This window comes from Tachyglossus aculeatus, chromosome 17 (genome assembly GCF_015852505.1).
Source record: "Tachyglossus aculeatus isolate mTacAcu1 chromosome 17, mTacAcu1.pri, whole genome shotgun sequence".
Lineage (NCBI taxonomy): Eukaryota > Metazoa > Chordata > Mammalia > Monotremata > Tachyglossidae > Tachyglossus > Tachyglossus aculeatus.
Genome location: NC_052082.1, coordinates 39,863,924 through 39,890,452, shown reverse-complemented (window position 1 = coordinate 39,890,452; position 26,529 = coordinate 39,863,924). Strand labels below are relative to the sequence as shown.

The window sequence follows — 26,529 nt, the reverse complement described above, 5'->3', positions numbered from 1 at the left end:
ATCAACCTTCTCAAATATCATCTTTGATAAGTGCCTGAATATGAATCTTGGAGATCACCTCTGATCTAGAGTCCTTCATTAAAAAAAAAACCCAACATGAAAAATGATTTGTTTTCCTGTGTGGAAATCGGGATTTGAAACTGAGGATCATATGCTGTTGGCTGATCAATCCATCTGTCAAGTCAAGAAATCCAACAGAGTGGGCTACCCTGAAAATCTTTTTCTCATTCATACACTCGTATTAATTTAGATCCTTCTGTGGGCTGCTAACTGCTTGGAAGAGTAATATAGAAATAAAAGATGTGTTCTCCACCTTAGAGAAATTTATAATCTAATGGATTATTTAAACATTTCTCCCTTTAAAAACAGCCTTTTGTGCTCTATTTGTTTAAAGCTAAGCTTTTGTGGGGCGGGGGGGGGGGAGAAGTTCATTTTTATATTAATGTACCTTAACTACCAAGAGTGATGAAGAAATACTAAATTACAGCATAAACTCTGTCAATATAATCTTAGTGCCAGTATCCAGACTTCTGCATCACATTAAACATCTTTGGAAGTTTGTCTTCAAACAACTTTCAGTCACATTTAGAGAATAAAAATGATTGCTCTCCAACATCTGGAAGCAGAGTGAAAGACAAAAGAATTGAGATAGGATAAGTACATAGGGTAATAACAGTATTTATGGAGTGCTTACAATATGCAGAGCAGCGTGGCTCAGTGGAAAGAGCACGGGCTCTGGAGTCAGAGGTCATAGGTTCGAATCCCGGCTCCACCACGTGTCTGCTGTGTGACCTTGGGCAAGTCATTTCACTTCTCTGGGTAGGGACTGTCTCTATATGTTGCCAACTTGTACTTCCCAAGTGCTTACTACAGTGCTCTGCACACAGTGAACGCTCAATAAATACGGTTGATTGATTCTCTGGGCCTCAGTTACCTCATCTGGAAAATGGGGATGATACCTGTGAGCCCCATGCGGGACAAGCTGATCACCTTACCTCCTTCCCTTCCCCACAGCACCTGTATATATGTTTCTCCCTTCTCTCCTTCTACAGCTCAGCCCGCACCCTCCACTCCTCCGCCGCTAATCTCCTCACCGTACCTCGTTCTCGCCTGTCCCGCCATCGACCCCCGGCCCACGTCATCCCCCGGGCCTGGAATGCCCTCCCTCTGCCCATCCGCCAAGCTAGCTCTCCTCCTCCCTTCAAGGCCCTACTGAGAGCTCACCTCCTCCAGGAGGCCTTCCCAGACTGAGCCCCTTCCTTCCTCTCCCCCTCGTCCCCCTCTCCATCCCCCCCATCTTACCTCCTTCCCTTCCCCACAGCACCTGTATATATGTATATATGTTTGTACATATTTATTACTCTATTTATTTATTTATTTATTTTACTTGTACATATCTAGTCTATTTTATTTTGTTAGTATGTTTGGTTTAGTTCTCTGTCTCCCCCTTTTAGACTGTGAGCCCACTGTTGGCTAGGGACTGTCTCTATATGTTGCCAATTTGTACTTCTCAAGCACTTAGTACAGTGCTCTGCACATAGTAAGCGCTCAATAAATACGATTGATGATGATGATGATGATGAACACTGTACTAAGCACTTGGAGAATATACACAGTTGGAAATTAAAAACAAGCCTCTACCCTTGTGGAGCTCACAATCTTAAAGAGAAGAGGGAGGGAAAAAGAAGGGAATAATAATAAAATTCTTAACAGTTAGTAGGAGTACCTTGAAATTTTTCTTGTCTTATACTGTCGAGTCATTTCCGACCCATAGCTGCTCCATGGATACATCTCTCCCAGAACACTCCACCTCCATCTGCAATCGTTCTAGTAGTGTATCTATAGAGTCTTCTTGGTAAAAATTCAGAAGGGGTTTACCACTGCCTTCTTCGGCACAGTAAACTTAATTCTCCACCCTTGACTCTTCCATGCCGCTGCTGACCAACACGGTGAGATTTGACTTGTAGTAGATTGCCTTCCACTTGCTAGCCACTGCCAAGCTACAAATGGAATGGGTATGCCTCTGCTTGACTGTCCCGCCCATAGCTGAGACTGGTAGAGTACTGGAAACCCTCCAGATGCCATCCTGAGAAGAGACCTTGAAACTTCTCTGGTAGAAATTCCCAAATTTCAACAACAAAAATGCCACAATAGAATAGTCCTCTATCAACTGACCAGGAGGAGGAGAGAGAACAGGAAATGTTAGACAAAATTCGAAAAGCCGTGAAATCGGCTTTAAGTAGCAATCATTAGTGGCTTGGACAATCTTCATATAGGCTGGCTGAATAACACATCAGAGGGAAAGAGAAGGCAAGGTTGATGACCAGAACAAAGGATTTTGGTTCTAGAACTGAAAAGAATGAAAATACACTGGATTTAATTCTGAGTAATGGCAGGATTTAGCACAGGTAATATATGTGGGAGAATGACTGCACAAGAATTATCAAAACACCACTAAATTTGCCATTGTCTTTAGGGATGCAGGGCAAAAAACCTTACAACAAACCTTAGAAAATAGTATTAAAGTAATAACAATAACAGCAATAATAATAATGGAAATAATAATGAAACAATGTGATAAAATATAATTTGTCATTAGGAAAAAAAGCTGAAAGGAGTAATTAAAGCAGCACAGAACCTCAAAGAAGCCTAACAGCTGTGAAATCATAAGAAAATTTAATTAGAAGCCCCGGGAAAAAAGCAAATGATCCAGAGGAAAGGACGATGCTTTTCACTTCTAGCGTATATTCCCAAGTGCTCAGGCCAGTGCTCTGACTCCAGAAGCATTCAGTGAAGGCTGTTGATGATAACAGAGGTGATGTTCATGATATTAGCAGTATTGATCATCACAGTACCTGGAGATTCCTGTGTCTGTCCCCAGAAGCTCCTCTGATGGCATGCGGCTGCCTCTCCCACGGAAATGGCGGTTGTCTGAGTGATGACCCTATCTATCAGATCTGTTAGTGACTCTGAGAGACACAGACTGGCTCTGTAATCTTGTGAACAAAGGCTGAGAAGAGGTTTCCACCACTCCTCCCCCAGAGTTGAGACAGAAAATTAGGTGACCATATTTAAAGCCTCAGTGAGATTAAGATAAGGCAAAGATCAAGTCCCAGTTCATAGGCCCAATAAGCAGTTCTCATCATCTAAGTTTGGAAGATGACCTCTGATCTCTAGGAGCTTTATACTCTTTGAACAGTGCTTTGCACATAGTAAGTGCTTAATAAATGCCATTATTGTTATTATTACTATACTCCAAACAAAAACCAAGATGAAAGACTCCAATCCTGACATGGGAACCCATGTAGTCAGTCAGTCATTCAATCAGTCAATCCTATTTATTGAACACTTACTGTGTGAAGACCACTGTACTAAGTGTTTGGGAGTATACGATATAACAGGCCCATTCCCCGCCCACAATGAACTTACAGTCTAGAGGGGATGACAGACATTTTATTTATAAATAAATAAATTGCAGATATGTGTGTAAGTGCTTTGGGGCTGGGGGAAGGGGAGGAATAAAGGGAGCAAGTCAGGGTGACACAGAAGGGAGTGGGAGAAGAGGAAAGGAGGGTTTAGTCTGGGAAGGCGTCTTGGAGGAGATGTGCCTTCAGTAGAGCTTTGAAGAGAGGGGAAAATAATTGTCTGTCAGATATAGGGAGGGTGTTCCAGGACAGAGGCAGGATGTGGGCAAGAGATCAGTGGGGAGATAGATGATATTGTCTTGCAAATAGTGTGGCCCAGATTCATTTATTTATTTTACTTGTACCTATCTATTCTATTTATTTTATTTTGTTAGTATGTTTGGTTTTGTTCTCTGTCTCCCCCTTCTAGACTGTGAGCCCACTGTTGGGTAGGGACTGTCTCTATATGTTGCCAGCTTGTACTTCCCAAGCGCTTAGTACAGTGCTCTGCACACAGTAAGCGCTCAATAAATACGATTGATGATGATGATGATGATAAAGAGCATGGGACTGGGAGTCAGAAGACCTGGGTTCTAATCCTGGCTCTGCCAATTGTTTGTTTTTTGCTTTTGTGTTTTGTGTGTTTGTGTGTAAATGATATTTGTTACGCACTTACTACGTATTAGGCTCTAAATTAAGCACTGGGGTAGAGATACAAGCTAATTAGGTTTGGACAAAGCCCATGTCCCACATGGGGCTCTCATTATCCCCATTTTACAGATAACTGAGGTCCAGAGAATTAAAATGGCTTACCCAAGGTGACACAGCTGACAAGTGGGGGAGACAGATTAGGACTCCGGTCCTTCTGACCTCCAGGCCTGTGTTCTAAGCCACACTGCCTCTTGGTTGCTGTCAACCAGAGTCCCTGACTTTAGTTAAGTCACTTAACTTCTCTGTACTTCCATAGTTAGGGGGTGGGAGGCAGAGGAGGAGCCCACGAAAGAGACTGAGAATGAACGGCCAGAGAGATAGGAGGAGAACCAGGAGAGGACAGTGGCAGTGAAGCCGAGGTTGGATAATGTTTCTAGGAGAAGGGTGTGGTCCAAAGTGTAAAAACCAGCCGAGAGATGGAGAAGCAGCATGGCTCAGTGGAAAGAGCACAGGCTTGGGTTCTAATCCTGGCTCCACCACTTGTCAGCTGCGTGACTTTGGACAAGTCACTTCACTTCTCTGGGCCTCAGTTACCTCATCTGTAAAATGGGGATTAAGACTGTGAGCCCCACGTGGGACAACCTACTTACCCTGTATCTACCCCAGCGCTTAGTACAGTGCTTGGCACACAGTAAGTGCTAAACAAATACCATAATTGTTGTTATTATTATTAAAATACAGCAGAATTAGCAAACACATTCCCTGCCCATAATGGGCTTACAACCTAGAAGGATGTATTAGGAATAAATAAATAATCATTTATGCTACCAATTTGTCTTTATCATCAATCTGAAGAAGATAGTAGTTCTGCTTGGTGCAGGTATCTCTACTGCCATTCCAAGTTTGTTGTTGAGAGGAAAGATAATAGCATTTCACTCCATAACAGAAGCAGCATCCATCATACGATCTGTGGGGATTTCCTGAAATCCTAAAGTCATTTCCCAGTCAGTTTGCTTCTATCTCTGTAGCTCTTTGCCCTCCACACTTTGGCTCAGGATCTAGAGGCCTCCCCAGCGGTGAAGGTACCACTGATGCCCATGTGTCCTGTGATCTTCCCCCCGGCCCAAGACACACAGGTAGTTTGTGTCAGCAGAGCGAAAAGGGGAGATTCTTTCTCTAGGTCCTTGCAGTCACATCTCCATGAGAAGAACAGTCCTTCCTCCAAGACCCTTTCAGTGGATCCTTTGGAGCCAAAGATTCCCCTGACTTTGTAGGGCAGCTGGAACAGCTACACTAAGTCATTCACATCAGCAGCATTTTTTATAGTCTTCTCCTACAGAGTCCTGGATTTGGTGCATAATGTTGGCACAAACTGTACTGGACACAATTCTTTGGAGACTAGTAAGGACTAGTGCAAAGAGCAGTCAGAGGACCTGGGTTCTAATCCCAGTTCCTCCACTTTCCTGTTGCTTGACCTGGGGCAAATCACTTATTGCACTATTATTATTATATTTGTTGAGCACATATTGTGTGCCAAGCCGCATTTTAAGTCCTGGGGTATATATGAGTTAATCAGGCCGGCCAGAGTCCCTGACCCACATGTGGCTCACAATCTAAGTAGGCAGGAGAACAGGTATTTAATTCCCATTTTACGGTTGAGGAAACTGAGGCACAGAGAACTGACTTGCCCAAGGTCACTCAGCTAGCAATTGGCAGAGTTTGGATTAGAACTCAGGTCCTCTGATTCCCAGGCCCGTGCTCTTTCCACTAGGCCACACAGCTTCTCTGTACTTCAGCTTCCTCATCTGTAAAATGGGGATTCAATACCTATCTCCCTCCTATTTAGACTGCGAGTCCGATTGAAGAAGAGGGATTGTGTCCAATCTGAGTATACTGTATGTATGTCAGTGTTTAGCACAGTTTTTGGCCCTTTACCTCATCTGTAAAATGGGAGATAAAATTGTAAGTCCTTAGTTGGACAGGGACTTTATCCAACTTGTATCGACCCCAATATCGATAAGCTTGTATCGACCCCAACACTTATTACAGTGCCTGGCAGCATGGCTCAGTGGAAAGAGCCCGGGCTTTGGAATCAGAGGTCATGGGTTCAAACCCTTTCTCCGCCAATTGTCAGCTGTGTGACTTTGGGCAAGTCACTTAACTTCTCTGTGCCTCAGTTACCTCATCTGTAAAATGGGGATTAAAACTGTGAGCCCCCCGTGGGACAACCTGATCACCTTGTAACCTCCCCAGCGCTTAGAACAGTTCTTGGCACATAGTAAACGCTTAATAAATGCCATTAAAAAAGTGCTTAACAGCATAAAAAAAGTAAACATCAACAAAATGTACAACCGATTATTTGAGGACAATGGGTGGCAAGTGAGACAAGGGCTGTATGTGAGAGTCTGACAGAAGACAGAAGTCCAAAAGGAAACAAGAACAGATTGGCGCTTAGAACAGTACTTTACACATAGTAAGCACTTAACAAATGTCATTATTATTATTATTATTATTATTATTATTATTATTATTATTATTAACTTGTGATAGATTCAGTCCGTGATTCAAATAGTAATTAGATGCTCCTCCTTTTGATGTTCTTTTATCCTAGAACTATAAAACACAATTCAGCACCATGGCCTCATTTCATTTATTTATTGAACGCTTACTATGTGCAGAGCACTGTACTGTTTGGAAAGTACAATTTAGCAACAGGTAGAAACAATCCCAACCCAACAACAGGCTCACATTCAAAGTCTAAACACTTGGTTCTGTTTCATAAGGATTTGGGAATGAGGTAATAACATTGGTACATATTCTGATTATTATTATTAAGTGCCGTCGAGTTGTTTCCAATTCATAGCGACTCCATAGATATACTTTCTCCAGAATGTCCTGTCCTCTGCCATAATCTGCAAACTTTCTAATGTTTCTTCTGTTACCGCTATTATGGTCTCTATCCACCTAGCTGCTGGTCTGCTTCTTCCACCTTTTCCGTGGACTTTTCTTAGCATTAGTGTCTTCTCCAGAGCATTAGTCCTCCTGATTATGTGTCCAAAGTATGCTAATCTAAATTGAGTCATTTGGCCTTTCAAAGACCACTTTTCTGATACCATGGGATCCCGTTTCATTTCCAAGTTAATTTTATGGTCAATCAACATGAATTTCACAAATAAGAATTTTGCATTCAGTAAATCAGGCATCTATAAAAATGAAAAATGCAATTTTACTCCTCTGATATATGTCACATGTTATTTAAAGCCAGGCAGAAAGCAGCTTTCGTTCCATGAATTTTTTCTGTTGATGGTGCATGATACACAGGAGGATCTCAGTATCATTCATTGATGATAATGAATGCAATAGTGAATATTAACTACCGCTCTTCGTCTTCCCTGTTCTCTGAAGCTTCACTCCTCTAACCTCCCTGCCTCCAACTAGACACCATCGCATAGATCTAAGTGGACAGATCATGGGAAAGTAACTTTAAATATTACACCCTATGCCATACACTACAATCAGGGAAGATTTGAAGACTTGGTTGATGTTGAAGCTTTCCATGGCTAAAGTCCTTAAGATTTCTGATGGCTTTTTTACTCTAGTGCAAAAACACAAAACTTCTTTTCACAAACATAGTGACTGATGTTTTGGCAGGCTTGTGCATACAGTGAATAATCTGACATAATTCCACAGCAGTTCTTGAGTTTCTGATTTGGTTCCGGTATGTTCCTGTAGATTAGAGAAAACACATTTTAACCAATCAGTAGTATTTACTTGGAATTTGAACCCCATGTGGGACTGGGACTGTGTCTGGCCTGATTATCTTAATATCTACCCCAGCAGTTTGTACAGTGCTTGGCACATAGTAAGCACTTCACAAATACTATAATTCTTATTATAATGAATTATTATTATTATTTAATGAGTATTTAATTTATTTTTTTATTTTGGGGAGTGTACAAAAAAAACCCCAAAAAACTGGTAGACATGATTTCTGCCCTTTGATGTGCAGAAATTGCACATCATTGATGTGCAATTGATGTGTAGAGGTGTAAGTATCCAAATGGTTAGGTAAACAGGAAGGGCTATACCAAAGGCAGTTGGGGGAAAAGAGGTGAGGAGGCCAGAAATTAATCAGGGAAGGCCTTCTGAAGGAGATGGGATCACAGAAGAGCTTTGAGGGTGGGAAGAGTGGTGTTCCCTCAGAAGTAAAGTGTTAGGGAGTACCAAGCAGGAGGGTGAGGGTGAGAAAGAATTAAGAAGCAAGGGTGGTGGGTACGAGGAACAATGAGTAGATTAATTTGAGATGAATGTTTGATTCTAGGTGGGATGTGGTGAGAGAAAAGAGTAGATTAAATAATAGGGAGATGAATGATTGCTTTCCCTAAAGGTGGTAGCCAAGAGATTCTGCTTGATGGAGAGAGGTATGGACAACTATTGGAGATTTGGAGGGAATGAGAAGACACATGCAGAATAACGTTCAAGAAAAATAATCTGGGCAGCCGAGTGAAGGATAAACTGGAGGCAGGGAGACCAGTGAGGAGATGGATGCCAGATTAAAGTTGGGATTGACAAGTGCCTGGACAGTGATGGTCAAGGTAGATGGTAGAGAGAATTTAGGAGGGAGATGATGAGTTCAGTACTTTACCGGTTGAGCCAATGGGAGAGATTTCCTAGAGGAAGGAGTAAATGTGAGATGGCAGGCAAGGAGGGAGGTCAGGATTAGTGAAGTTAATTTGGGAGTCACCACGTAGAGGTGGGAGTTGAAGTCACGGGACAAAATGAGCTCCCTAATGGAATGAATATAGCTCTTAAGGAAAAGGTAACACAGAGAAGAACTCTGAGGGACATCTATAGCTAAGCATTGGGAGGCAGAGAAAGAGCCGATGAAAGAGACTGAGAAGGGAAGAAAGACGTTTTTCCTCACCACCTCTGCTGCCATATTGCTGCCCATCCTGTGAGAGCCTCTCGACCGGATTTTCCCGGTAGCTCAGTTCTCAGATCCTGACATTGACCCAGCTAATGGACCATTGTCATATCATCTTTGCGAAGGATGATGGTGCAGCCATCTTAGAGTCAAGCTACAGAGCTGCTCTCTTTAAAAAGAGTCAGGAGGGTCAACATCATACGATGGTTCCAAATGGTTAGTCCCTCTCTGCTGTGCTCTGAGGCCACAGCTTTATTTTGCTTACCAACTGAAGCTGGCCCTCTCTCCATGCCAGTTCCTGGCACAGGGCTTGATGCATGTGTGCAGTGAATATCATTATCCTTCAATTATAATGTTAATCTGGGAAGACTTTGAAGAGTACAACCAGACTGGAGAGAACCAGGAATGAGAGAGGAAGTCTCTGTGGCATCAGGTGTTTACTTTGTGCAAAGCACTGTGCTACTGTGCTTAGCAAACAGTAAGCACTCAATAAATGCTAGGGATGATTTAAGTTGCACTTTCCTCTGGTTCTATTTATGAAAGATTATTTTCAGTTGTGTCAGGCAAGAGTTGAAAATTGCATGATTGTAATAGAATCAAATCTATTTACCGATCCACAGAGACAACCAATATTTCCTCACTTGCAAGAAGAATCAGTTCCCCTATTGGTGCTCTTCCAGTGACCATCTTTCCAACTGACAGAAGTCTGTCTGGCTATATTTTATTGGGGGAGCTACAGTTGAGAACTGGTCTCTTATAGAAACCCCCTAAATAATTGACTTAAGATTGTTGCCAACTTGTACTTCCCAAGCGCTTAGTACAGTGCTCTGCACACAGTAAGCCCTCAATAAATACGATTGATTGATTGATTTGAAAACATCAGTAGTAAAGGGAGAAAAGGAATGAGTGTATTGAAGAAATGAGCTCTGAGGTTCCAAAGGTTACACACACACACACACACACACACACACACACACACACACACACACACACACACGTAAAAATGATTCAAAGATTGGAATGAATAACCTAATGAGATTTGAAAGGGAGAGTTTTGGATCCCAAGAATCACCACAGTTATTTCTGCTATACCAAGATGGGTGCTTTGTCCTTAAGAGACTAGGTAGCATGGCATTCCAGGCTTGCCTAGAAGGAAAACTGCTTGAAGTTAAGGATTTCCCTCAGAGTTAATATATTTGAGCCCATTTCTGAGTGAGACCCTGGGATTTCTTCACTCTGCATCTCTCCTGGCTCATGAACTGGATTAAGTAGAAAAGATACAGCGGAAGTGGGCCAGTTTCCTGAGACTTACAGGGCAGAAGAAAGAGGGGAGCCATTCACCCATATCCAGGGGCTGCTGAGTCCTTGGCGAGTTAATCCAATCCAGGAAAATCCTTGCAACTTAGTCTGAATGAACTCCTAGGAGGAAAACAGAGTTAATGATCTGAATTTCTTAGAGCGATTTTATGTCTTGGATTGTCTAGGTTATTCCTGCAATTTCAGGATTTCATGGAAAGCCCCATTATTTTCCCCTCTAAAGAAATACTACTGAGAGATTTAACTAGATAATAAATTTAGCATAGTTCTAAGAATTCCTCAGCATCCATTTTAATTCCAGTTCAGTTTACAAAAACATGTGAAGGATTGTTATACATTTATAAAGGCCTTTGGAGAAGAGTGAACAATCTGCTAAAAGCCTGTAGATAAGCAGTTATTACTTTAAAAGCATGATGTCTTCTAAATTTAATTCACATTGATTATTAAAAGTGTGCCCTGGGATTGTGATTTCCTGTTATATACCCCCATTTGCATTTACTCAGTCTACAAATGTCTGATAGCATATTATGTTTATATTTCCAATCACTCAATCAGTGGCATTTATTGATTGCTTACTGTGTGAAAAGCACTGCATTAAATGCTTGGGACAGTGCCATACAATAGAGTTGATGGACACTTTCCCTGCCCACAATGATTTCCATGGTCTCACATGAATATATTCAGGCTTCCATTCATTTGTTGTTCATAGACTGTAGGAAAATATATTTCCCCCCGGATTAACTCACAAATATGCTGCATCCCTAATCAAAGAGGCATCTGGACATGGTGTGTTGAGCTCATAAATCAATCAGTCAAACATTGATATCTATTGAACAGTTCTGTAGGTAGAGGATTGACTAAGCCCTTGGTAGGGTATAATGGATTTAGAAAATTTTGACCTTGCCTAGTTCCAGGAAGGAGAAACTGGATGCAGTAGAGGAGTACAAGGCAGAGTAAGTAGCTTTGCTTGACAGGAAGAAAGCATGTGACATGGGCTAGTGCTAAAGGAATGCCTCAAGGGCACTGGTCAGCAGTTTCTGTTTGATATGGGGAAGACTGGGTCACCACTGAGCGTTTTGGAGTAGTCAGTAGATCTAACCAGAATGCCACTTTAGGAAAATTCTCTGGAAACAGAATGAGGTATGAGGGGAACTTCTGGAGTCAGGGAGACCAATGAGGACAATATCAGTTAATCCAAGGTTAGATAATGTTTCCAGGAGAAGGGGGTGGTAGATAGTGTTGAAGACAGCTGAGAGGTAAAGGAGGATTAGGATAGAGTAGAAGCCATTGGATATGGCACTGAGAGGGAGGACAGTTTCTGCAGAGTGAAAGGAGCAGAAGCCAGATTGGAGGGAGCCAGGGAGAGAATTGGACAGGAAATGGAGAAATAGGAAACGACAACTCTCTCAAGAGTTTGGAGAAGAATGGTAGGATGGAGATGGGGAGGTAACTGGAGGGAGCTGTGGGGCCAGGAGAAAGTTCTTTTGAGCACGTTTGAGAGCAGTGGGGGGAAAAGACATTGAAGAATGTACAGTTGGAGACTGTGATCAGGGATTCATTCATTCAGTCGTATTTATTGAGCACTTCCTGAGTGCAGAGCACTGTACTAAGCGCTTGGGGAGTACAAGTTGGCAACATATAGAGACGGTCCCTACCCAGCAGTGGACTCACAGTCACAGGGATGGAAGAAGGGAGGGGGCAAGCACTCTGATAAGGTGCTAAGAGATGTGGGGGAAGGGGCAGGTGGAGGGTGTGGATGTTGAGATGAGGCAGAAGATCCCGTACAGTGCTCACTCTTCTCCTACATAGCGCTCCCATGACTCTTGTCCTAAACCCACTTCCCAATGCTTAATCAATCAATAGTATTTACTTTGCACTGTATTAAGCAGTTGGGAGAGTACATTATAACAGAATTGGTAGACTTGTTCCCTGCCCACAAGAAGCTTATAGTCTGGGGGACTACGCTTTTACAGTCTAGTCCAATCACAGATGTACCCCATCTGAAGGGGAGGATTATATTAGGAGGGAGAAAAAGAGATACAGAGTCTCTGCATGAATAAAAAGACTTGGGAAGGGAGAAAGAGAAAATAAAGAGGAAATTAATTCTCTCATTTGTGGTCTCCTGTTCTCACTTCCATATTCCTCTTGCCTTACTCTTGTCTTTCTTGCATTAGATCATTTGTTCAAAGCCTTGTTCCTTCCTAAAATTTGCCAATTTCTCGAATCCTCCAGACCACGTTTCCTCGTCTTTGAAGTCCCCCTGAAATCCCAATTTCAGGAATTTCACCTCCAGATCAAAACATTCAACACTTACTGTTAGCACTTTTGTGCATACAGGTATCTTTAGCATTTAGATATATTAATCAATAAATTGTCCAATCAGTAGCATTTTACTGATATAAATAGAAATAATAATAAGGGTATTTGTTAAGTGCTTATTATGTGCGAAACACTGTACTAAGTACCAGAATAGGTACAATATAAAAAGGTCCCCCATGAGGCTCACAGTCTAAATAGGAGGGGGCACAGGTATTTCATGCCCATTTTGCAGATGAGGGGACTGAGGCAAAGAGAAGTTGAGTGACTTAACCAAGGTCACAAAGCAGACAAGTGAAGGAGCAGGGATAAGAACCCAAGTCCTCTAACTCACTCCCAGCCCCATACTCTTTCCACTAGGCCATGCTTCTTCTCTTTGAGCACTTGCTATGCACAGATTAGTGTGCTATGTGATTTTCAAATTATAATAGAGTCAGTAGACATGATGCAGACATTAAAATAACTGAACCAAAGTAGAAAGAAAGAAATGTGAGTCAATAGCTTTCATTTCAAAGATAACACTGCCAGCAATAAGACTGTAACCAGGACTCTGAGTGTGTTGGCAAGAGACTCGCTTGCACCTTTGCACATTTTGTCCAGGGAAATAGTTGGGCAGCTTTTATATTGTATTCTCCTAAATACCTAGTACAGTACTCTACCTACAGTAAATATTCAACAGATACTACTGATTGATTGATTCCAACTTTTGGATATGTGGTTAGGCATGGCATAGGCACAGATGGTTAGGAGGAGAAAAGTATGTCCTATTCCCAGAAGGACGCATGCATGATTTTTTTTTTTTTGTAATAGAGATGATAGTTTGCTCTGAGCCATCCACTCTTATCTAGACCTCTTGAGCCCAGTGGCTTACCATTGTATGATGTCTGGGAGAGAGAATGGAAGCAGCCTATTATTAAGCAGAATATCTCTGAGACATCACAGCAGTTAAACAGTACTGCTCCCTCAACCCATTTGGCCAACTGTCAATGAGTAAAAGGATTTGAGGATCCCTCAGCTTGCCTTAATAAGGTTTGGAGGATCCGGGGAAGATATGAAGAGAAATGCAAAGGATGGTTGTGCATAAACACATTTGTAGTTGGTGAAGAAATTCGGAAGTAGTTTGGAGTGGAGATGGAATGTGGGGAGAGTGGAAACTAATTAGAGAAAGCCACTTAGAGGAGATGTAATTTCATAAGGGCTTTGATGATGGGATAAGCTTCTGCCTATTTGAAGTGGAAAGGGGGGCCAGGTAAGGGGAAAGGAGTGAGTAATAGGTTGGACATGTGAAAGACTAGAGAAAGGCACAGTGAGTAGGTTGTGTTCAGAGGTATGGCGATTGCAGACAGGTATATGCTGGAAGATGAGAGTGGAAAAGTAGGATGGAGAGAGCTGATTGAGGACTTTAAGACTAGTGTCCTAATATTTATTTATTAGTTCCTGAATCATGTTTCCCTATTCCCTATTCAGAATCTTTATCCTTCCTCCTTCTTCCACTATTTTTAAATAAGTTGCATTTGCATGTCCACCCTGTTAGATCCTAAATTATTTTCAGTTAGGGACCAATGTATCTTACTCTATTGGACTCTCCAGCGCTTAGGTCAGTACTTAGCATGCAATAGGTGTTTAATAAATTCTATTTTGACTATTGACTAGTGAAATGAGATTGAAGGAAGCAGTGAAGCTTAATCAGAGGACCTGGATTCTAATTCTGGCTCTGCCACCTATCTGCTGTGTGAACTTTGGTAAGCCCCTTCACCTCTCTGTGCCTTAGTTACCACATCTGTAAAATGGAGATTAATAATAATAATAATAATAATGTTGGCATTTGTTAAGTGCTTACTATGTGCAAAGCACTGTTCTAAGCGCTGGGGGGGGTACAAAGTGATCAGGTTGTCCCTCGTGGGGCTCACAGTCTTAATCCCCATTTTACAGATGAGGTCACTGAGGCTCAGAGAAGTTAAGTGACTTGTCCAAGGTCACACAGCAGACATGTGGCGGAGCCGGGATTCGAACCCATGACCTCTGACTCCAAGGCCCGGGCTCTTTCCACTGAGCCACGCTGCTTCTCCTAAGACTCTGAGCCTCATGTGGGACAGGGATTGTGTTCAACATGATTATCTTGTATCTACCACAGTCCTTAGTACAGTGCCCAGCTCATACTAAGTGCTTAACATTTTTTTTTTCAAAAGAGGAATTTACATAAAACTAGAAAACCTCAGATGAATGCTATCAAACTGGAAGTGAAAGAGATCTGGTCATACAAGGAATATAGAAGAAGAGCATGAGTTTGTACAAATGTTTCACTACCAATTCTTCCATATTTTCTACATGCAGAAGAGTAGAGCCTCTTGCAATGCAGTCATCTCTGCTGTCATTCCAGGTTTTAGATTGCTGAAAAATACGGTAGTATTTCTCTCCATAATGGTAACAACTTCCCATGCGTAGACTGTGGTAAGTTCCTGGAATAAAAAAACAATCATTAAGATTAGAGTCCTCTCTGTTCTCTGGTCTTTCACTCGGTGTTCCAGAAACCCTCCCCAGAATTGCAGGGGCCTTTGCTGCTTTGGAATCTGTGAGTTCCACTGATGCCCCCAGAATTGAGAGCTTTGATGGGGAGATATGAGGGGTGGAGAAGGTCACCTTCCCTGTTTTTCACTTCATATTAAAATATTATGTTTCTGAAAGGTACTTACCTAAGCTTCCCAAGACTATGGATGTTACCAGGAAAATAAAAGAGAGGATCCCAAGCATCATCACGGTGAGTTGCCACGAAGATATAGCTAGACATTATGACCATGGAAAAAGAGGAATAAGCTTATGAAACCAGTAGAAAAAGAGCCCTAATTGCAAATCTGAGGACAATGTTTGTTTGTTTGTTTTTTATTCCAGAAGCTTCAATATCCTGAATTGAGGATTTACTGCATGCAGAGAATTATACTAAGCTCTTGGGAGATGACAGTACAGTTGGTAGACACAATCCCTATCCTCAGAATTCTACCAAATGAAAAGCCTTCACAGTTATTTCCCCCTCCAGAATCTCAGAGACTTTACTTCCATTTGTCCTCATCAGTTGTTCCAGATATTTAATTCCCTTCTCAAATGTCCTGTCCTGCTGCTTCCCATGTCCCTTGCCCCTAATGGCCTGGCCACCTACTGTATTCTGAGAAAATTGACACTCTCTCCCTAGAACCTTCCCTGTCCCACCTCAGCCCCTCCCCACTCCTGCCCTTTCTTCAACTCTCCCGTCTTTCCCAGAAGTATCTCTAGAGGAGATCTATTTCTCTCAAATCCACTTTTTCCACCTGCATATCCAACCCCAATCCTCCGCACCTTATCAGAACATTTGCACTCTCCCTTTCTCCCTCCCTAACCGCCATCTTCAACTGTTCACTCTCCAGTGGCTTCTTCCCCATTGCTTTCAAACATGTCCATGTCTCCCCATCCTTGACCCCATGGTTCCCTCCAGTGATCGCTCCGTCTCCCTCCTACCATTACTCTCCAAACTCCTCGAGTGAGTTGTCTACCGCCAACTGTCTCAAGTTCCTCTTCTCCAATTCTCTTCCTGACCCCCTCCAATCTGACTTCTGTTCTCTTCACTCCTCAGAAACCACCTTCTCAGAGGTCACAAATGATCTCCTTCTTGGCAGACACAACCTAATCCTCCTCTACCTCTCAGCTGCCTTTGACACGTGTTTCTCCAGAAACACTATCCAACCTCAGTTTCACTGATACTGTCCTCTCCTGGTTCTCCTCCTATCTCTCTGGCTCCTCATTCTCTGTCTCTTTTGCCAGCTCCTCCTCTGCCTCCCACCCCCTAAATGTGGGTGACCGTCAAGGTTCAGTTCTGAATCCCCTTCTGTTCTCCATCTCCACCCACTCCCTTGAAAAGCTCATTCACTCTCATAGCTTCAACTGTGTTCTCTATGAGGATGATTCCTAAATCTTCATCTCCAGCTCTGATCTCTCTCCCACTCCGCAGTCTCATATTTCATCCTACCTTCAAGACATCTCTATGTGGATGCTCTTCTGGCATTTGAAACTTAACACATCTAAAACAGAACTTCTTTATCTTCCCACCTAAACCCTACCCACCCCTTTACCTTCCCATCACTGTAGACAGCACCACCTTCCTCCCTCTCTCACAAGCCCACAACCTAAGCACTGTCCTCAACTTATCCTCTCATTCAACTCATGTATTCAATCCATCACTCAATCCCTTCTGTTAGACCTTCACAACATTACTAAAATCCACCCTTTCCTCTCTATCCAAATAGCTGACACATCAATCCAATCGCTCATCTTATCCCGCCTTGATTACTATATCAGCCTCCTTGCTCACTTCCCTGCCTCCTGTCTCTCCCAAACTCCAGTCCATACTTCACTCTACTGCCCGGATCATTTTCTTACAAAAATGTTCTGGCCAAGTTTCCCCTCTCCTCAAAAACCTCCAGTGATCACCCACCCACTTCTGCATCATTCATTCATTCAATTGTATTTATTTAGTGCTTACTTGGTGCAAAATACTGCATTAAGCACTTGGGAGAGTACAGACAACAATAAACAGACACATTCCCCGCCTACAGTGAGCTTATGGTCTAGAAGCGGGGGGAGGGAGTGGGGGAGACATCAATACAAGTAAATAAATTACAGATATGTACATAAGTGCTGTGGGGCTGGGAAGGGGAAAGAACAAAGGATGAAAGTCAGGGCAATGCAGAAGGGAGTGGGAGAAGATGAAAGGAGGGACTTAGTCTGGGAAGGCCTCTTGAAGGAGATGTGCCCTTGATAAGAATAAATTTATTGAAAGAATAATAATTATCAATAATAATATTGATAAGAATAAATTTATTGAAGGAAGAGTCATTGTTTGTTGGATTTGAGGATGGAGGGTTTTTCAGGACAGAGGCGGGGTGTGGGCTAGGGGTAGGTGGCAAGCATCAGACAGAAACTCCTTACCGTGGACTTTACAGTGCTCAATCACCTTGCTCTCTCCTAGCTTATCTAGATATTCTCCTACAACAAGCCAGCCCGCACACTTTGCTCCTCTAATGCCAACCTACTCAATGTAGCTTGATCTCATCTGTCTCATCACTGACCTCTCCCACGTCCTGCCTCTGGCCTCATATCCAAAAGACAATTATTTATTCATTCAATCGTATTTATTGAGCGCTTACTGTATGCAGAGCACTGTACTAAGTGCTTTGCACAGAGAAGCAGCATGGCTCAGTGGAAAGAGCACGGGCTTGGGAATCAGAGGACATGGGTTCTAATCCTGGCTCCGGCTCTTGTCAGCTGCATGACTTTTGGCAAATCACTTAACTTCTCTGTGCCTCAGTTACCTCATCTTCAAAATGGGGATTAAGAATTTGAGCCCCACGTGGGACAACGTGATTACCTTGTATCTCCCCCAGTGCTTAGAACAGTGCTTGGCACATAGTAAGCACTTAACAAATGCCATTATAGAGAAGCAGCGTGGCACAGTGGAAAGAGCCCGGGATTTGGAGTCAGAGGTCATGGGGTCTAATCTCGGCTCTGCCAAATGTCAGCTGTGTGACTTTGGGCAAGTCACTTCACTTCTCTGGGCCTCAGTTACCTCATCTGTAAAATGGGGATTAAGACTGTGAGCCCCCTGTGGGACAACCTAATCACCTTGTAACCTCCCCAGGGCTTAGAACAGTGCTTTGCACATAGTAAGTGCTTAACAAATGCCATTATTATTATTATTATTATTATTATTATTATCATTGGGAAGTACAAATTGGCAATCACCCTTCCTCACTTCAAAGACTGATCAAAGGCACATCTCTTTCAAGAGGCCTTCCCTGGCTAAGCTCTCCTTTCTGTGTTGCTCTGACTTGCTCCCTTTATTCATCCTCCCTCCCAGCCCCACAAAATGTATGTACATATCTGTATTTGATTTATTTTTATTAATGTCTGTCTCCTCATCTAAACTGTAAGCTTGCTGTGGGCAGGGAAAGTGTCTGCTATATTGTTATTTTGTATTCATTCATTCATTCAACCGTATTTATTGAGCGCTTACTGTGTGCAGAGCACTGTACTAAGTGCTTGGGAAGTACAAGTTGGCAACATATAGAGACGGTCCCCAAGTGCTTAGTACAGTGCTCTGCAAACAGTAAGTGCCCAATAAATATGATTGACTGACTGACATTCTCCTTCCCCTCATTCCTAATTCAAAAATATTATTATTATCATCATTTTAAGTGCATACTATGTGTCAAGCTCTATTCTAAGTGCTGAGGTAGATATAAACTCATCAGTCTAGACACAGTTCCTGTCCCTTATGAGTTCACAGTCTAAATAGGCGGGAGAACAGCTATTAAATACCCATTTTAGAGTTGAGGAAACTGAGGCACAGAGAAGTTAAGTGACTTGCCCAGGGTCACCAAGCAGGCAGTAGTGGAGTTGGGATTAGAACAAAGGTATCTGACTGCACAGAGCTGTGCTCTTCTCAAACTAAGCCATGCTGCTGTGTTAGCAAGTGTTATCTGATTTAGAGGTAAGGATGGTTGTTTCCATGGCCCATAATAAGAAACCAAACCTGAGAGAGTTCAACAATTTTTCCGGTGGAGGCAGGAATTAATAACCTAGCCCAAGTTACCTGCCCCTGGGCCAATATACAACAGAATACATGGGTGTCAGGACTTGGAACAGAGTGAACCTTGGCTTTTGGTATTTCCAGATGGTTCTTTGGATTGCAGCTCAACAATAGGGCAAATTGTCATTTCTACCTGATTCATCTCCTGCTCGTTCACACCTGTGGAGTAAAAAAAAGATGTTTTAATCCATAAAAAGTAATGAACTTGCTTAAAAGGTGGAGGAGTTGACCTTCAATATGAGAGTTGTAGCACAGAGACATTTTCTGCGGAGCTGATTGTACTACTGAGTGCAGCAACGATCAAGATTGGAAACTGCAAACAGGGTACAAGCCAACTACAGACCAAACACGCTTAAATAGTTTAGCTTTGTATTGTCTCCATTTTGTGGATGGAAAAACCAGGGTGCAAACAAGGGAGCTACAGTGTGGAGTCTGGTTGAAATTTTTGAATTAAGGCCAAAGAATAGAGTACACTTTAGGAGCCAAGAGTTAGAAAGGGATCATACTTAACATTTTCAGCTTTTAGCTCATTCCACTTCTTAGAGTGATCATTTAGCTTCATCTCTTCATAAATAACAGCATTCTCATTTGTTTCTGAATCTGGATAATAGTAAAAAAAAGGTCTAGCAATATTGTCATCAATTAATTAATCAATCGTATTTATCGAGTGCTTACTGTGAGCAGTGCAATGTACTAAGTGCTTGGGAGAGTACAATATAACAGAGTCGGTAGACACATTCCACAAGGAGCTTACAGTCAAGAGGAGGAGTTTGCAGTCTAGCGGATTGCCATAAAAATTAATTTTGTAATTTTTGGCAGAGTTATCTGTAAATGTGGGAAAGAGGAGGAAATGGCCTTTTTGAACAGCTCTCCACAATGTTTGATGGGTGAGGTTGGAGTATTGAAAGAAGAAAAGGCCATTAAAGGAAAAGGAATTAAGTGAAAATATATACCACAGTAGGGCTGGTCTATCATGTCTACTAACTCTATTGTACTTTCTCAGTGGCTTAGCATAGAAAAGCAGCAGAGCTTAGTGGAAAAAGCATGGGCTTGGGAGTCAGAGGTCATCGGTACTAATCCAGGCTCCGCCACTTGACAGCTGTGTGACTTTGGCCAAGCCACTTAACTTCTCTGTGCCTCAGTTACCTCATCTGGAAAATAGGGGTTAAGACTGTAAGCCCTACCAGGTACACTGGTACAACCTGATAACTTTGTATCTCCCTCAGCGCTTAGAACAGTGGTTGACACATAGTAAGTGCTTAACAAAAACCATTATTATTATTAGTATAATACTCCGCACAAAGTAAGCTTTTGATAAATACCACTGATTGATTGATAGTACCACAGCCCTCTCAAGACCAGCTGTTGTTAAATATTTGTCTACACATAACTGTTCTCTTTCAATTTTATGAAGGGAAAAGCTGAGACAAAAGAGAAAGAAGGCTTAGCGTGTTTGTGTATGTGCATGTGTGTGCATGTTTGTGTGCGAACTATTTACGACCAGAGATATCAGACTGTGGCAGCTTAGGAGGAACTGTACCTCAGTATAGAACTTATTCAGGTCTGTTAAATTTTCAGAACCGTAACTTTATTTCTAGTCGATGTAAGGTACAGCATTCTCATTTGACTCTAGATAATAATAATGTTAATAATAATCAAAATACTTTATGTTAAGTGCTGAATATGTGCCAAGCACTGGAGTAAATGCAAGACAACTCCTGTCCCATACTAAGACTCACAATCTAAGAGAAAGGGAGAGCAAGGATTTTATTACAATTTAAAGATGAAGAAACAAAGGCACATAGAGGCAAAGTGACATGATCTTGGCATCCACAACAAGTAACTGGCAGAACTGTCATTAGAATCTGGATCTCCAGACTCTCAGCCTTCTATTCTTCTCACTTTGTCATGCTCTCTTCCTAGATCTATCAATCAGTGGTATTTATTAAATGCTTACTGTGTGTGGAGCACTGAACTAAGCACTTGGAAGAGTGCAATACAACAGAGTTGGTAGATATGTTCCCTAACCACAATGAATTTTCAGTCTAGAGCTTATATCTAAAAATGTCTTACTCCATATGGCCAGGAAAATGGTTGCTACACCTTCCGATGCAATAAGCCAAAGTTTTGGATGAGAGGAGAAAATTCTCCTTGACATAGCTATTTCAAAAATTTGATGGACTGTTCTGGGGCTACTGAGAAGAGGGAAAAAAAACAATGAAAAATGGTAAAATAGGAAAATAAACCCTGGTGCATATTATTCTATGCTTACCAAAAATAAAAAAATAAAAAAACAACAAAAACAACTGTCTTCACACAACTACCACCCTTTCCGTTCTATGGAAGGAGAAAGTGAGAGTCAGAAATATGAGCCAGAGTACAAATCTGATATGTGTTGGTTGACTTTAGCTCGAGAGATGCAAACCTATTAGATTCTAGAGCTTTGGGAAAGACCATACCTTTGTTACTATCATTTTCCAATCTTTGCTTATTCTGCATTTCAGTAGTATTCTTTGCCTTCATAGCTACATAAATGGCAGCGTTCTCATTGGCCTCTGCATCTGGTTAATCAGAAAGAAATGTCTTTAGCCCGATTAAGATGAAATTTAATTTTACAATTTCCAGTACAGTTACCCCAGTGTGTGTGAAAGAGAAGATGTTCCTGGTGTACATACGGGAGGCTGACAGACAAACCTTTTCTCACCCAGTCCAGGGCATAGATTGTTGGGGCTCCTAGTAAGAAGTATAATATCTGTAGCATTTGTTATATACTTACTATTTAGCTAGCACTGTGCTCAACTCTAGAGTAGATAGGGATTGTTTTTCCCCTACAGATTAGGTATCTCAAAAATGTACACGGTCTTTTAATTTCTTCAGTCTTCACCTCTCACATCTTCGCTCTCTGTAATACTAATAGTACTCAAATTTCCTAAGCGCTGTTCTGTGTTGGAAAAAAAAATGCACAGTTGAGAATTTGACATGATCTTTGTCCCCAAAGGGACTCAAACTGTAAGAATAAGGAGGGAAGAGGAGATTAGAGAGAGATGTATGAGGAAATGACACAGTAAAAACACAAAAATAACCTAAAGGACAAGGAGAATGATGGAAACGATAAGAGCAATAGGGTATTTAGCTAAAGGAGAAGTGTGATCAGGTTCCTCAGAGCTCAGAATTCAGCAGTCACCGTCACAGGCACAGACTCATGGAGAAGAGACAAAATTCCGTGGAATGCTCATTACACTGAGGAGCACAGACTCATGGAGAAGAGACAAAATTCTGTGGAATGCTCATTACACTGAGGACTGAGAGTCAGCAGTCCTGTGCTCTAATCCTGGTTCCTCCACTTCCCTCACATAGCTTCTGTGTGAAAATCACATAGCTTCTCTTGTGTCATCTGCAAAATAGGGATTAAATTCCTTGGGATCAAAATATATATTTTTTTTAGAATAGTGAAGACATGGGCATGTTTGAAAACATTATAACCATCATATCATCATTATCACCATTATAATGAGGACCTTAGTATTTAATACCCCCTGTGTGCATAGCATGGAGCTACAAATATTACAAAATAATAATAATAATAATGATGGTATTTGTTAAGGGCTTACTATGTGCAAAACACTGTTCTAAGTGCTGGGAAGGATACAAGGTGATCAGGTTGTCCTACAGGGGGCTCACAGTTTTAATCCCCATTTTTCAGATAAGGTAACTGAGGCCCAGAGAAGTTAAGTGACTTGCCCAAAGTCACACAGCTGACAGTTGACTGAGCCTGGATTTGAACCCGTCACCTCTGACTCCAAAGCCCATGCTGTTTCCACTGAGCCACGTTGCTTCTCTGGTGCTTGGAACAGTGTTTGGCACATAGAAAGTGATGAACAAATAATGTTGTTAATAAAGTGGCCCAGTGGTCTGTATTAATTTCAAATCAAAAAGTTGATTTCCAAAGTGATTTCACATCAATTACAGACTCTCACTAATGAAAACAGGGAGGGGCAGTTAGTCAATTGGATTTATTGAGTGCTTACTGTGTGCAGAACACTGTACTAAGCACTTGGGAGAGTACATTATAAAAATGTAACAGACACATTCCCTGCCCAAAATGAGCTGATAAGTCTAGAGTGGCAGACAGACACTGATACAAATAAATTACAGATATGTACACAACTGTTGTGGGGCTGGGAGAGGAGATGAATAAGGGGAGCAAGTCAGGGCAACACAGAAGGGAGTGCGAGAAGAGGAAATAGGGCTTAGACAGGGAAGGCCTTTTAAGGGAAAGGTGCCTTCAAAAAGGCTTTGAAGTGGGGGAGAGTAATCATCTGTCATCATATGAGAAGAAGCGTGGCTCAGCGGCAAGAGCCCGGGCTTGGGGTCAAAGGTCATGGGTTCTAATCCCAGCTCCACCACATGTCTGCTGTGTAAACTTGGGCAAGTCACTTAACTTCTCTGATCCTCAGTTACCTCATCTGCAAAATGTAGATGAAGACTGTGAGCCCCATGTGGGACAACCTGATCACCTTCTATCCCTCCCAGTGCTTAGAACAGTGCTTTGCACACAGTAAGCACTTAACAAATACTATCATTATTATTATCTGTCACATAGGAGGGAGAGCAGGGAGTCTCCATTTTACTGGTGGGGCAACTGAGGCACAAAAGGTAGCATGATCTTCTCCAAGATCACATGACTCATCTGTCCCTACCCTAGTCTCTGGCGGGTAAGGGAGAGCAATGTTAGCAGTGATACTTTTAACATAGGCGAGTGCCAGCCTGGTCTGTGTGGGCCAAGTACTTAGAGTGTTTGATAAGTTGTCTTTGTTTTCACTTCCCTCAGTCTGGTATGCTAACTCCTTATGGTGAAGGGGATATAGGTTAGTAAAAGTGTGTGAGATGAAACAGAATGTCGGAAAATTAGAAATAAGAATTTTTGAAGTAATAATTAAAGGTGTATATGTCTGAGCACATGTTTCATAGCTCACATTGGTCCAGCAAAGACAAACATAGGGGAGTAAGAAAAAAAATCAGCAATGTTATGAAAAGAGAACTTCCACAATTTGGCAACAGATTGAATATGTGGGTGGAATGAGAGAGACGAGTTGAGGACTATGCCAGTGTTACGGGTTTGTGAGATAGGGAGGAAATAGGAGATAGGGAGGATAGCGGTGTTGTCTGTGCTGTTGGAAAAAGCAGAGGACAACAGGGTTTAGGTGGGAAACTGTGGAGTTCTGTTCTGGACATGTTTAATTTGAGGTGCCAGCAGAATATTCAAGTAGATTTGTCTTGAAGGCAGGAGGAAATTTATTCCTGCATAGAAAGAGAAAGGTCAGGGCTGGAAATGTAGCCCTTTAGAGAAGCTCTTAGTACAGTGCTTCACACACAGCAATGCTCAATAAATAAATATGATTAATTGATTGAGCGATAAAAGGAAGCATTTCTTCACCCTGTGTGGTACTCATGATATTTGCAACTACAGGATGTGGTACAGTCAGGAAATATCACAAAGCTCAAAGAGTGTTTGACTAAATTCACAGACAGGAAGTCTAAGCTTAGTTGTTAATAAGAAAGGTTTAGGATATTAGAGGAAATTGCCTATATATATACATGTCTAGAAGGGAATCAACCAATTCCTCTAAGCATCCTGTTGCCCAAGATATAGACAGAATTCTGAGCTAATTAGGATGCTCATCTAATTCAAAAATGATATTGCTTAGGCTGCTGAATATATGCAAATGAAGAATGGTTACTTTAATAAATTTGGTCTTCTATTGACTTAAATTAGTGTCATCATTATAGAAGCTTCCAGGACTAAGAGATAATTAATTATTCACATGGTGAAGCTGGAATTGTTTGTTAATTTTCCTGGGAAAAAATGGGGAAAAGGAACCATGTTATCGTCATCATTTTTGGCAGGTTCTAGATTGCCAATATATTCTGTAAAGAATAAAGCATGCCAGCATTGCTCAATAAATACATCCTTCTCTAAACTCATGTTATTGAAGAACATGCTTATCTATTTTCATTAGTTCTGCAAAGGCTAATTTGTTTTACATTTTCTTTTGATTTAATCATGAAACACTGTCAATCAAACATTTTCAAGAATGCAGATATTATGGAAGGGTAACAGAATATTCAGATATCAAAATATGCAGACATATTCATTTATATTTATGAGATTTGTGCTCGTGTTTGCTTCTACCATACACGCCTCATTACCTAGGCAGATTACTTAGAATATGAGCCCCATGCAGGACAGGGATTATGTCCAACCTAATTAACCTGCACCTTAGAACAGTGTTTGATACATAGTAAAGACTGAACAAATACCACAAAAAAATTAGAAATCCTTGAGATTTACTCCTCTATTTATGATCTTGAGAACGTGCAAAGATGCCAGCCATCCCATCTTCTTGTTCTCAGTATTTGTCCATATCAGACAGACAGTAATGACAAAAATCTGCTGATCTGGCAGACAGCTCAGGGAGGATTAGCTGGTGATACCTGTGACTGAATCCCGTAGTCCCTCTGGCTGAGGATGCTGATCAGGAACTGCCAAAGTTCTCTCTTCTGCTTCGGGAACCCAGTTCTCGGGGGCAAGCCTAAAAGTTGGCCCTGCCCAGCTTAAATCCCGAAAGAATCGACTGATGATTGGCAATACTTCCATTATGGAAGTTGCCTATTATCTACAGCAACAGAGGCAAAATGAGCTGATGAGAGGATAAGCCAAGAGTTACTGAAAGGAGTTAGAATGTCGCGCCTTTTGTATTGCTCATAAATTGTCCTTGGTTTAATAGCTGGGGTTGTCAAAGTCATCCCCTGCTGCAGACAGACTGAGGAAGTGGAGAGTATCTGTTTTCTACAGAGTTCACACTTCTCTTGAAAAAAAACAAAGAGCAAACCAGAAAACCCTCCACTTTGTTAGTTACATTTTTAACTTCTCCCACTTGGAGGTGGATGTTTTCTAGAACAGGGAGCAAGCCCTCAGCCATGTATTTTGGCAGAGATAAAGCTAACTCTGACTCTGACCATGAACTTTGCAGTTCAGCTCTTCTATAGGGGTCTGACTTCAAAACCTCCTTCCTATCAGCTACTAGAAACTATTTATAGTTTAACTAAAGGCTTGATGATAACACCCTGAAAGGAATTTGTTGTCATTGTGTGTAGCTGTGTGAGCAGCCATCATTCTCATGCTGTGCACATGAAAATTTGCCCTTTGCTGCATTAATTGAAATGTTACTTTCAGTGCCTCTTTCCAGATCCTCTGTTCTGACACAATCACCCCATAGAGTTTGTTGGTATGATCTGTC

General features: G+C 41.7%; 1 protein-coding gene across 1 annotated transcript; it reads right to left on the bottom strand.

The window, feature by feature from the left end:
- Positions 1-7,606: 7,606 nt before the first annotated feature.
- LOC119939718 (C-type lectin domain family 7 member A-like) lies at positions 7,607-25,886 on the bottom strand. The gene is made up of 8 exons (XM_038759893.1): positions 25,724-25,886; positions 21,688-21,789; positions 19,740-19,828; positions 19,292-19,388; positions 15,306-15,392; positions 14,920-15,071; positions 10,292-10,398; positions 7,607-7,781 (listed from the first exon to the last, which is right to left on the bottom strand). The coding sequence occupies exons 1-8, from the start codon at positions 25,884-25,886 to the stop codon at positions 7,646-7,648; spliced, it is 933 nt and encodes a 310-aa protein (XP_038615821.1). The 3' UTR covers positions 7,607-7,645.
- Positions 25,887-26,529: the final 643 nt, after the last annotated feature.